Consider the following 13,296-nt stretch of genomic DNA (forward strand, 5'->3'; position numbering starts at 1 on the left):
GTCTATAAACAAGAAGGGTGGAAACTTATGGTGCTCTGGGCACCACGCTGAGGCTTGGAGACATTTTCATGGTGAGTCCTTCAACATCTGTCTGAAGTCAATACCTTAATCACTTGTACACCAGGGAACATCAACTGTAAGAATGTTAACTATGTTGTGAAATTTGCGAGCAGAGGAAGAGCACATTTTGGGGCTCACTGGGATGTCTTCAGTCCGGTCTTCAATCACCTCCTGCAGCTGGCTACTTTCCTGGGAGTGTGTCTCCTATTTCCTTTCTCTCCACAGCTTAGATGAGAACTTCATAGTCCAGCATCTCTTACAGCCTCTTCTTCACTCCCATCTCTTCCTTGTTCATCAGCACACCCTGTTTTCTCTGCACTTGCCTGCCCTGCCTCTCCGAGCTCTTCACCGTTCACTGTGGTACCCTTAGTGGGTGCTGTGGCCTTGAGCTCCAGGACCCACCCAGCCACACGCCTGCTGTCTGAACCCCACTCTGAACTCACCCTAGCTCTAACACTAGTCTGGAATAATCTGCTTGCCGCTGCGCAGCTGCCGTGTGCCCAGCCTTGACAGAGCCCCCCAGAGCCGGTCCTCGGCCTGTGCGGAATCATTCTGCGTGTTTCTGTGCTTGACATTGCCCTGACGTGGTTTTGCTTCTTTACACTTGGCTCCAACCCACTTGCTCCCAGAAATACCACCCGCGTCTTGTACAGTGTTTTCTTTCCCCTGTGGCATTTGACTGAGTACGCACGGTGGCCATTCAGTAAGTCCTCATGGAGGGAGTAGATATGCTTGCTGGGCCGTCACACCAGGGACTTGTTTCATATTGAATGAGATCTAACGATGGCATGGGCTGTAAGTAAGAAAGTAGGATGTTGCTCACATTTCTAATTAGGGCTTTGTTTTAGTTAGGGTTTTACTGCTGTGAACAGACACCATGACCAAGGCAACTCTTTCAAGGACAACATTTAATTAGGGATGACTTACAAGTTCAGAGGTTCAGTCCATTATCATCAAGGCAGGAGCATGGCAGCGTCCAGGCAGGCATTGGTGCAGGAGGAGCTGAGAGATCTACATCTTCATCTGAAGGCTGCTAGGAGAAGACTGGCTTCCAGGCAGCTAGGAGGAGGGTTTTATAGCCCACCTCTATGGTGACACACCCACTCCAACATGGCTACACCTCCTAATCGTGCCTCTCCCTGGGATAAGCATATTCTAACAACTATAGGCTTCAACACACTGTAAAGTGTGTGCTCTTCTGTATTCCCCTGGAGCACACAATGGATACAGATGACTTCTGTGGGCTGGGTGGGGAGTTCTGCCTCAGTAATGTTTCCATTGACTTTCATTGTGAGTTGCCTCTCAGCTCGGTGACAGATGCACACTGGATAGCATTTCTTTCAGGATATTGAGTACCCCAGCTAACATAAACAGTTGTGATTTGATGAAAATCACGTGTCTGAGCCAGGCACGCAGCCTGCCCCAGGCCACCACCTTTCCTCTGCACATTTACCTTTCTAATCAATTTTTGCTTGGGCTAATATTAAAGTTGCTCTGTATTCATGAGAGCAGGGTATTTCCTGTGTTAAGGGAGACACACAGTTAACAAACATCAATTTCTCTGCAAAGGAAAAAAACGCTTATATTTCTTTCAGAAGTTTTTTTTTTTTTTTTTTTTTTTTTTTAAGTATCAAATGTATGGCTCTATATAAAGCAAAACAGGTAACTAGGATCACACTGCGGCTTACCAGGGCATGGAAACATATATGGGCTGACCTCCTTGATTTGGGTATTTTGGTATTGCACTTTTGTTTTGTTTTCTCCACTTTGTGCTCCATAACCAAGAAAATGAAACAGCTTCAAAAACCTGTTTCTGCTGTGTAATCACTCTGTGCCACACGTGGAGTGTCAGGTGAAGGGCGTGGTCTGCCGACGGCTTGCACAGGCTTACAGTGAGCCCTGGAGAAGGACAGGGGCTGCCACCTCACTCTAGACCCTCGCCTGACAGCGTGACACTGCCCTGCTTCTGTTTATGCAGGATAACGTGAATCCCTCCATGTGTGTCTGAGGTCTGGTGGGCAAGTGGCCACAATGCTACTGCTCCTCAAATCAGACATGTCATCAATAGAGATTCAGAAGACTCACTGAGGTACTTGAGTGGTACTTGATTGATCTTTGGGAAAATGTTGAAGGAGATCCTCCCAAACAAGTGAGGTATCTGAAATACATTTTTCACCTGTTGGTAACAATTGCTTTTGTGTGTGTGTGCATTTAATCATGTCCTGTGTTTAATTTTAGTTTCATTATTTAAAAGGGATAGCAGTTTTTATTTTAAAAATTACTAATACAATTATTTCTTATTTTCTGGTTACCTTTTAAATATATTTTAAAATTATGGAATTTCAGTGTGCTAAATCAGATTAGAAGGACAGACTTGTCTTAGTCAGGGTTTTACTTCTGTGAAGGGTTTAAAGGCCAGAATTTATTTCAGGCTGCCTTACAGGCTCAGAGGTTCAGTCCATTGTCATCAAGGAGGGAGCGTGGCAGCATCCAGGCAGGCCTGGTGCAGGAGGAGATGTAGAAGAGAGTTCTACGTCTTCATCTAAAGACTGCTAGCAGAATACTGGCTTCCAGGCAGCTAGGATGAGGGTCTCAAAGCCCACGCCCACAGTGACCCACCTACTCCAACAGGGCCACACCTCCTAATAGTGCCACTCCTTGGGCCAAGCATATACAAACCATCACAGGATGTGTCAGTCACCTCAGACATGGTTTTTTTTGGTCTGAGAATTCCATCAGCTATTTTGAAATAGTGATTGTCGACTGCAGTCAGTCTGCTCTGAGCGTCAGGAATCGCTGCTACCCAGCAGCACTCATTAGCCACCCTCCGTCTGGCTTTTCAATTCTCTGCTACTATTAATAGTCCCTGCTTCTGTGAGACCAACTGTTTATCCTCCACATTCCAGAGAGCCTTTGCCATACCGTCTTCTGGTTTATTTTATTCAACGTCACACCACCCGTTGTACACTTTCATGGCTAAATTACATGCTGCTGCCTCCTGGTTCCCAGCCTACGGGATGTGTGTAGCCAGCAGCCATTGCTGGATCATATAGAAATTCATTTTTGCCAGGCATGGAGGTGTAACACCTCTAATCAACACTTGGGAGGCAGAGGCAGGCACAGGCATCTCTGAGTTTGAGGCCATCCTAGTCTATATAGTGAGTTTCAGGCTAGCCAGGGCTACAAAGTGCGGACTCTGTCTCAAAAACAAAAACCAAAACCAAACAAACAAAAAACCCAGAATACAAAAAGAGAGGTTCGTTCCTAGTTGTGTTTCATTGCTGCTAGCTGGAGATTGGACCCAGGCTCACCCAAGCTGAGTATGCATGCTCCCACAGACATGCGTATCTTAAAGGAAGGGCCAGCCCTTCATCAGTTTTGAGTAACCTTCCCGCTGCCGTTGTAATGATTGTTTGAACTTTCCTTCTTTTCAAGAGTTCAGGAGAGCCTTGCTTTTTGACATGCTCACCAGTGCTGGCCATCTCCTTCTCCCTTGATCACAGCCATTCTTGTTGATCTGTGTCTCCAGTGACGAATGTCACTGGGCACTTTCCCGAGTATGTGTTGAGTGACATTCATATTGAGCAGCTGTCGCCACCGTCTGTCTTCACAGCACTTTGTGACCTGTAAACTGAAATTACTTTCGATATAGTTCCTGCTTATTCCCCACCCCCAGGAAACACACCCTACCTTCCGTCTGTGTGAATGGACTGCTCTGGGCTTCTCTCGGGTGGATGATCAGATAAGATGATATCTTGCTGGGACTGGCTTGTCTCCCTCAGCACAGTGTCCTCCAGTGAGCCATGCTTGGCATGCTGAATGCTCTGTTACACGTGCATGTTTGTGCTTTTATTTATCTGTCTGTTGATAAACACAGTGTGGGTAACACTGTATGTACAGAGATGTATAGACATTGCTCTGTGAGACTCTGTCTTTCGTACCTTTGTGTGTGTGTCCAGAAGTGAAATTTGGAGATAATTTACTCTCCTTCTGCTCCTCTTTGAGTCAGGGCTTTCCTATGAGTTAATTTTCTTTTTTTAACTTATTTATTGTGGGGCTGGAGATGGAGCCCAGGATCATGTGACTTCTCAGCGGGCGATTTGCCACCGTGCCACGCCTCCAGTCGGACTTTTCACTATTTCTGTGAAGAAATCAAACGATGCAGTGTTCTGGGATAATTTGTCTTGGAGCTGTGGCCTCTTTCCCATCCTTTGTCTTTGCATCTGTGTTCCCAGATCACGGACTTTGCCCAGTCCAGAGTGAGACAGGGCTGCGCTCTGAAGCACAATGCATCTCCCAGCTGGCTTCTTTCACTGCATGGGTAGGTCAGTTCAGACTGCTTTAGTCCAGGGCCACAGACTGAGCACTTGCTATGCAAGATGAGCATCCAAGTTTGAATCTCCAGGACTCATGAGTGGGAGAGCCGGGCATGGCTGGATGTTCCCATGATCCCTCAGCATTGGGGGATGGGGGTGAAGACAGGAAGATCCTAAGAGCTCACTTGCCAGCCAGTCGCTTAACACTGAGTTTCGGCTTTAGTGAGAGATTCTGTCCCACAGCATACGTCAGAGAGTGATGCAGAAGGCCCTCAGCAGACTGTTCTGTCTGTGTATACCTGCTTACTCAGGGGCACAACACACCCACATCCCACCCCACAGATCACAATACACACTGCAAACACACATATACTACACAAACACCCCTTGCACCACACACACACATACACACACACATCCCATGAAAACACACACATACACACATGAACACACACACTTGTCATGGACTAGATGGTTTAACCGACATCTGTTTTGTCAGCCCGGCTGGGACGTCTAATGAAAGTTTAGTGGATGCTTGTCTGTTGAGGACACTCACCCATCCGGGCTACAGAAGCGGAAGGGAGAGAGGCTCTGGGCTCTCCTCTTCTTTGAGGACGTGAAACCCATGGGGGCTTCCATCTCCTGTAGATCCACTTATCACTCGTGAACATCAGGTTGGTAATCAGGGCGTTAATACATGAATGTGGGCCTCAGCAGTCATCCCCGGCGCCATACTTCAAGAAGGGAAAACAGCTTGGCGAGAGGGGGACTAGAGGAAGAAAGGTCGAACAGGCAAGAGGAGAGAAAATAAAAAATAATGAAGATCATAAAGAAGGGAAAGGGAGAAGAGTGGACAAGGGAGTGTCAAGGCTGGGAGAGAGATCACAGCCCTGAATGGCTGCTTCACCTCTTCCCTCATCTTTGAACTAAGCAGAGGCATCCACTCCCCGCGGGGCTGAGGATGGTTCTAGAAGAAAGCATCAACTGCCACACTCCTACAGTGGTGCCAAGTGGTAACTAAACCGATGTCATGTGGGTGAACTCAACTCCTTGTAGTGAGTTTTTTGAGCATTTTCCGCCCAAGCTTAAGAGTCAGGCAGAAAAAATTAAAAACTGGATTCCCTTTTGCCCATTCCCTTCTAGACAGGAAACAATCATGGGCCAAGACATCTTTAAGTCCCGCTTCCTCTCTGTCCACAGTACTTGGAGACTGGGATCCTGTGCAGGCCAACTGGTAGACCTGGCCTGCTCTGCGTTCTTATTGGCATGGTGTTCTTTACTCTTCTTTTCTTCTCTCCCTCCTTCCTTCTTTCCTTCCTTCCCTCCTTCTTTCTTTCCCTTCCTTCCTTCCCTTTCTTCCTCCCTCCTTCCCTTCCTTCCCTCCCTCCCTCCCTCCCTCCCTCTCTCCCTTCCTTCCTTCTTTCCTTCTGAAATAGTGTTTTACTCTAGAGCCCTGGCTGGCCTGGAACTCATGATGTAGACCAGCTGACTTCAAACTCAGAGATCTGCTTCTGTTTTCCCGAGTGCTAGGATTAAACCACTGCGCCTAACTCTTGCTTAGCATCTTTTTTAATTGTCTAAGGGGGAGTTGTTATGTCCAATTAATGGTAAGAGAACAGGCTAACCCTCTTGTGGTACACCTTGATAGCCCCAGGAAAGGATGATCTGGTAAAATCCCAGAGGTACTAAGGTTTAAAAGCAGCTACAATGTGTGTGAAGGATGAAACCCAGCCTGACTTAACCCAGTCATCCGAGAGGATGCCCACAGGAGCGGCTCCTGGCTCTGGAGTTTTCAAATCTTCCCTCTTCCTTTGCACTTAAAATATATATGATAGGGAAATGGATGGATGATAGATAAATAGATGGATGATTGGTAGATGGGTGATGGATGATGGATGGATGATAGATGGATGATAGATGGATGATTGATGGATGGATTATGGATGATGGATGATTGATAAATAGGTGGATAATTGGTACATGATAGATGGATGATAGGTAGATGCTAGATGGTAGATAGATAGATAGATAGATAGTATGTGCTGTTACCCACCCGTGGTTGAAGGTCAGAGGATAATCTCCGGTGTCCATCACCAGCTGTTTGAAGGAGGGTCTTCCCTTGTTTACTGCTGTTCTGTGCACCCCGGGTTAGCTGACCTTAAGCTCCTGGGAGCCCTTCCTCTCTCTCTCCCTTCTCCCTGAGGTTGTGTGGATTACACACAGGCCACACACCTGGCTTTTACATGGGTTCTGGGAAACTGAACTTAGGTCATGAAGGTTGTATTGCAATTTCTTTTATTATGAAATAATTTTAGACTTAGAAGCTGAGTATGGTAGCAATAGTTTTAATCCTGGTAGTCAGGAGGTAGATGTGGGTGGCTCTCTGAGTTTGAGCCCAGCCTGGTCTACATAGAAAGTTCCAGGATAGTTGGGGCCACATTGTAAGACCCTGTCTCTAATAATAATAACATTACTATTATTATTGTTATTATTATTTTATTATATTATTATTATATTATTATTATTATTTTAGACTTATAAACTGCAAATTTTTTATATATTTCCTTAGCAGTTGGCACTTGAAAGACTTTCTAGATGTAAGAAAGAACTAAAGGGAGCATGGAAAGGGATACATTATGAATGACTCCATCGTATTTCTCACTCTGAGAGACAGTTGAGGGCTGAGAGCAGAGGGGAAGAGACAGCGATGAGAGAGGGCCGGGTTGCCCAGTGTGCACCGTCGGGGTTCCGTTCTGACATGGCCACGGCATTCACGTCTGGAGACAGCAATTGATCCACTTGGGTCTCTAGACAGATTCCGCCTCAGCCAGCCATGCTGTGGTCAGGACAGTCCAGTAGGCTGTTACCTGCTACATACATGTGTGCACACTGCCTGAAACCTACCACCTAGGGCCTCCGGTGAGGGTCAGTGGCTGCTCCCCAAGGACAAAACACAAAAACCTAGAAAGAAGGTTCCCCATAATTTTTAGTAATACATTTAAGTACTTCTAGTTTTTAAACATATTAGTATGGATTTACCTACTACTAGAATTAAAAATGAAGTTACAGTTCTGTAGTCTTTTGGTTTCTTTTCAGCTTATGTTTGCCATATTGTTTCTGGGCACTGTGTCCAGTGGGTGGGTGACTCGTTTAAAATGGGGGTTACAGGATTATCTGCCCACTCCAGATGCACACAGCAGCAGATTTATTTATTTATTTATTTATTTATTATTTATATTTAAGCATTGGTGATTGAATCCAAGGCCCAACACATGCTGGGTAGGCATTCTTTCAGAGTATCACTTAAGTTAAATTTCAGACTGTATGTTGGGTGACACACAGGATCTGAAGTGCCAGTAATGTGGACGTGACTGTGTCAAGTGATGGTGATGTTACCGGTTCAATCTGGATGTCACCAAAATAGAGAACATGCTCTGTAGAGTTCTGTTTACTCAGCTATGCTAATACGGCTTGCGCAGTGGGTCTAGGTTTCAGCTGTGTCTTATGTGTCCCACAGGCAAATATGTGTACCAGCCTATGACCCCCGTGGAGCGGCTCCCAAGCACAGAGATCCCTGCAAGGCCGCGAGAGCCGACCAACACCATTCAAATCTCCGTCTCCCTCACTGAACACTTTTTGAAATTTGCGTCTGTCTTCCAGCCTCCGCTTCCCCCTGACTCGCCGAGGTACTGTATGATTTCCGATCTCTTCATCGACAACTATCAGGTTAAATGTATTAACGGGAAGATGTGCTATGTGCAGAAGCAGCAGGCGCCCCATTCCCAGAAGCTGAGCCCTGAGGAGGTCTCTGCACACGATGCCTTAATTTCTAAAGAGAGTGACACTCCGAAACTGGGTCACTGCTCCTCCCCTTCCGGTTCTGAGGACTCGGGGATCAACGCAATTGGGGCTCACTATGTGGAATCCTGTGATGAGGACACAGAAGAAGGGGCGGAGCTGAGTTCCGAGGAAGATTACAGCCCTGAGAGCAGCTGGGAACCGGATGAGTGCACCCTGCTCTCCCCTTCGCAGTCTGATCTGGAAGTGATTGAAACGATGGAGACCACTGTGTAGGCAGCTGGGGACTGCGGCTGGGATCCACACAGAGCTTCTTCTGTTCTTTGATCTGACGAGTCCTTTTCCAATACTCTTGGCATTTCCCAAGCCCTATTACTAACATTAGCAGTCCAGCGGTCTGCGGGGGCGTCCCCTTCTATTACCTTGTAATGACATTGTTTCCTTTTGTATCTTGCTTTCTATGTAGCATCTGGTGTCATGCGTTGTGACCCAGCCTTAATTTCACTGAGAACTTTGAGAGCGGTGGTGACCACAGCGTATCATAGGTCACATGGAAGAGCTCCCCAGAGTGGAAGTAACCGTCCTTTGCCAGGGGCCTGTCCTTTGTGAAGGAAGGCTCTAGCTCAGTCAGTCCAGCTTCCCTTTGGCGTGGTGCCATGGTTTCTGGGTGGGGAAGCAGCTCACTTCCGGAAACAGTGTTGCACCAGTGTGGTCCCCACTCCTGGTTCCTCTTCTGGTTGCCACCCACATTGGCTCAGGACAAGAGTAGCTTCTGCTACTTCTAGAAGGTCCTTGGAGGCCCTTTGACTCCTGGTGATGGCCGTGTCACAGCCTCTGTGACTGAAAGGGTCTCTCCAGTTTGTGTCCCGTGCAGCGGGGATTCGGGAGGACTCAGTCCTGGTTCTCCCCTTGAAGGGGCCACATTGTAGTTCAGGACACAGGTGAAGCAGCTTGCTGCGCCAGGAGGATGTTGGGATGGGGGAAGGAGAGGCGGACTGGCCCGGGCTGGCTGACAATGTTGCTCGTGTCTGAGCTGGCCCCGGCTGGGTCCTACAGCGTCCACTGCCCTTCTTGATGGGCTTACAGTTCAGGGAGAAGCACTTAGTGTTCGTAGGTATTTTATTTAGGAGGCAACACATCTGACATCTTTTAAGAAAAAAGTACACAATAGTTTTAGTTAGCATGAAAATGCTAAGAGACAGAAGAAGTCCTTTAGGGATTAGGAATGAATCTAATAGGTTTGATGATTCTGCTTCGCTTGGTTGTATGAAGCATTAGAGTGGCTTAGATGAGAAATGGACTAGAATTTTGTACGATGCATGGATTTTATGCAAATGCAAAACCAGTTGAGATAGCTCACTGCTGAGTCAGGAAGATGTTTTATGTAACACTTTACTACACTGGAATCCACACACATTGTGTGTTCTCTCTCTCACACACAAAATAGTAATTCTTACGTAGATTTCTTCAAAACCCTGTTCCTAATTTGCTATCAACTGTGTATTCTCATGTGATCTCATTATCTGCCATTTCCCAAAATCTATCTGTGAGGTAGAGTACAAATCTGGGACGTCTTAACATATGCTGTCATAAAACAAGAGTCCCAGAGCTGCAGGGGGCGCCACCTTAGACCCTGGCTGTCTGAGCAGGGAGCACGCCTTGCTGTCTGGTCAGCATCTGTACATCCTCTGTCTCACTGGACTGCAGGCAAGGAGACTGTGCTCCCTAGGCCTCCTCGTTGGGGGTTCTTCTTTATGTACTCAAGGAAGACTCTGCTTCCCCAATTGGATATGGAGTCCCAGTGGTTACTACTAGAACCATCTTTAGGCTGACTAGCCCCAAACACCCATAGTGTTCAGGAGGCAGAAAACAAGCCTTCCTCTGGAAAGCATTCGTTAAAATGTCCTGTGCAAGATGAGAATGTAGCCCCGCACCCCCCAAATACTTAAATTTGAGGACTCACACCAAGGACCAGCAGGGACAGGGAGGGCAGGTGGGAGCTGCCATGTCTGGGTTAGTGGGTCATTCTGCTGGCCTGGGATGGTCTGGTGACACCTGGGGGGTCCTGCCTGAGGGTCGTGGTGCCTCGCTTGTATGGAAAGAAAACCCATGAGCCACAAATCCCTCACCCTGTACGCAGGGCTGTGGTGGACAGCAGTGGCGCCATCCTCCAACGTGCCGTGGGCAAGCTCCTCAGACCCCAGGCGGAGAGGCAGGCACGCAGAGGGCTTACTCCTGCACCTTTCCTATCTACTTTTTTTTGCTACAGGGTCACTGCCACGAATACTAAACTAACTGAGGTTAGAACCTGGGCTCCAAAGCCATGAAAACCCGTGGTCATAGCCAAAGTTCTGAAGGTTAGCTGCGTCTTGGCCTTGGTTGCTTTTCAGTAACATCTGTGACTTTTGTCTAGGGTCCCGTTTTCTAAACCCCTGAAGCTGCCACTCAGATTTACCACCATTGTGATGGGACATTTTGGATTTAATAACAATTGATGATCACGTTAAATATTTGCACAGTCTCTTTATAATTCCACTCACTAAGCTTCACTTGCCGTTTTATAAAATTGGACACGTTCCCTCGCGTTCTTGGATCTCAAAACAGCCTTTTCTAAATAAGCACAGCCGAGAGGTCTTTGATTTTCTTCTAACGGTGTTCATACCAGTAACTGTCTGGAATATGATTAAGCCAGAATCCTTCCGCTATGCTTGCATTGTGAAATCAGCTGAAGACTATAGAAAATGTATAGCATAACTGCAATTCTAGGTCTATTCTGTTCTTTGTTCTTTGAAAGAATTTCTCTATAATCCTGATATTATAGTGCTGATTTGTATATGCGTACTCATAGGCACTTTAGAAATACTTAGACACAACATGCACTATAGGCGGTAAGCACAGTTGTGTTAAATAGGCTTTTGACTAACTAACACTTGTACAGTGAGAGAGACAAAAGCTTGCATCTGGACCTTACAGGATGCTTGTCTGGAGCGAGGCTTGGGCCACATGAATGAGTTTCTGTGGGATTCTGGCACTGTTAACACTTATGAAAGGTTGTTGGGTACCAGGGTAATCCCACTAAATGTGGAGTACACTTTTCTTACCTAGCCAAGATTTTAAGTTTCAAGTGTGTCCATAACTTTTTTTTTTTTTTTTTTGAGAAATGGCAAAGCAATTAAAGTCCTTTTTGGGATAACTATTTGATATCTTAAAAACAAACAAACAAACAAACTTTAAAACCTGGGTGTTTTTTGCCTTTAACATTTAAGAAATAATGAGAATTTGAGGACAACCCTGAAGAAAAAGTTGGTTTCCTAGAAGAAAAGACTCATGCCTCAAGGTGACACATACAGAACAGACTAAAACCTGAGCCACAGTGTCCAAACCCAATACAGCACAACACAGTGTATTACAGAGCCGGTTCCCAACAGGCCACAAACACAGCATAATAGCAAAATGACAACACAACACTGAGCCGTCAAGTCCAGAGCAACCACGTGACTGTTTCAGGATAGGATCTAGAATCTGATTGTCTCGACGACTTCACCTCACCTGCTTGCCTGGTTGAAATAACTTGTTCTTCTAGGGTTGATCAGAACAAATTATTCTTATGCAAAATTGATTGCAACCAGACACTTTAGAAAGTCAAAATATCCATATATGCGTGGTAGTGTAGATACTGCCATGTAAGGAAAAAAAAAAAGCACAAATTTAAATAAAATACTATTTATGTCATCTGCTCTTGATTGTCCCCAAATCCTATTTGCAAAACTTTACTGCCGTGGTTTTGGCTTTTTACTTGAGGAAAATATTCTAACTGGTCTCTTTCCTTCCTGTTCGTCCAGCGGTGCTGTGAACTAGAACTGTGGGTGGAGGCCAGGTAACCTGGGCTTTGTGGGGAGGGTGTCACTGTGCCCTTTCTCTGTACCACACAGCCCAGAGCACCATCTTAAACCTCAGTATAAATACAAGGGCATTCCTCAGAATGAATTTGTTTTTAAATCTCACTTTGTCGTGACTGTGGTGCCTGAACACGGATGTCCTGGAAGAGCGGGCGCAGTCCAGGGAGGAGCGGTTTGCTCGAGGGTAAGGCAGTTGGAGCCTGTCTGGAGTTTGAATGGCACCTCCAGGGCACTGTGTTTGCTCGTGTGCTAAAGCTGTCTGTACCTTGCAGTCGTCACCTGCTGTGCTGGGTTCTTTTGAAATCTGTTTTGAAGTTAAGCACAATGTTGACCCTTCTGTAATTTCCTAAAATTACACCGTTGTCCTAAGACAGCTCAACTTTAGGAAAGTACTGCTGTACAATAAACGTGATTTTCTTTTGTACTAGAACAAGACTGTTGTTGGGGTTTTTTTGTATTGAGTGTTTACTGTGTGTTAGGGAATAAGCAATTCATACTCCTCACCCATTCAAATTTTCCAGATCTTCGTGTGTGTCTCGCCACTTGTGTTAATTCCTGGAACTGCATGTAAAACCTTGTGTTGGCTCCCATCATGTTTATGAAGTAAAAGACCATGATCTTATAAATAACATTTTTTCCACAACAATGTAGGCCCCTGCTTCAGTTCCTGAGTGCTGTGTAAGACAGCTGCAGATCCAGGTTCAGTGAAGGAGGCTGCTACCCCATGGCGGTCAGGGTCACTTGATCGCCAAGGCCCAGGGTCAAGCTTCAGTGTGGCCAGTCCTGAATAATTTTTTGTTTTTTAAATTCTTTCTATTTTATGTGCTTTTGTTTTATTTTGCCTGCCTGTATAGATTTCTGTATGAGGGTATTGGATCTCTTGGAGCTGGAGTTACAGAGGAGGAAGGAGGAGGAAGAGGAGGAGGAATTGTCTCAGGTCTAAGACAAACCCAAGGTGGAGCGGCCACATGGGTGCTGGGACTTGAACCTGGGTCCTCTGAGGAACCAGAGTTGTGCACGAGGCCCCAGAAACTCTGGTTTGATTCAGCCTGTCAGCTTCTGGGCTTGGGTCCATGGAAGAGCTGCCCCCAGGGACCGCAGCTGAACATACCAACAGTCATGCCTTCATGAGTTTGACACTGCCTTACCGTTTCCAATGTGGTCTTCCTAACATCCCACAAGGAGACAAGGGCATCTCAGAAAGCGCTACAGCAGCACCACTC

General features: G+C 46.3%; 1 protein-coding gene across 1 annotated transcript in view; it reads left to right on the top strand.

The window, feature by feature from the left end:
* C15H3orf70 (chromosome 15 C3orf70 homolog) overlaps positions 1–12,506 on the top strand; it is a 52,920-nt gene extending 40,414 nt beyond the window's left edge. Inside the window, exon 2 of the mRNA XM_052158482.1 lies at positions 7,894–12,506. Within this exon, the coding sequence (XP_052014442.1) occupies positions 7,894–8,450 (557 nt within the window). The 3' untranslated portion in view covers positions 8,451–12,506. The remainder of the gene's footprint in view (positions 1–7,893) is intronic.
* Positions 12,507–13,296: the final 790 nt, after the last annotated feature.

Source organism: Apodemus sylvaticus, chromosome 15 (genome assembly GCF_947179515.1).
Source record: "Apodemus sylvaticus chromosome 15, mApoSyl1.1, whole genome shotgun sequence".
Classification (NCBI taxonomy): Eukaryota; Metazoa; Chordata; class Mammalia; order Rodentia; family Muridae; genus Apodemus; species Apodemus sylvaticus.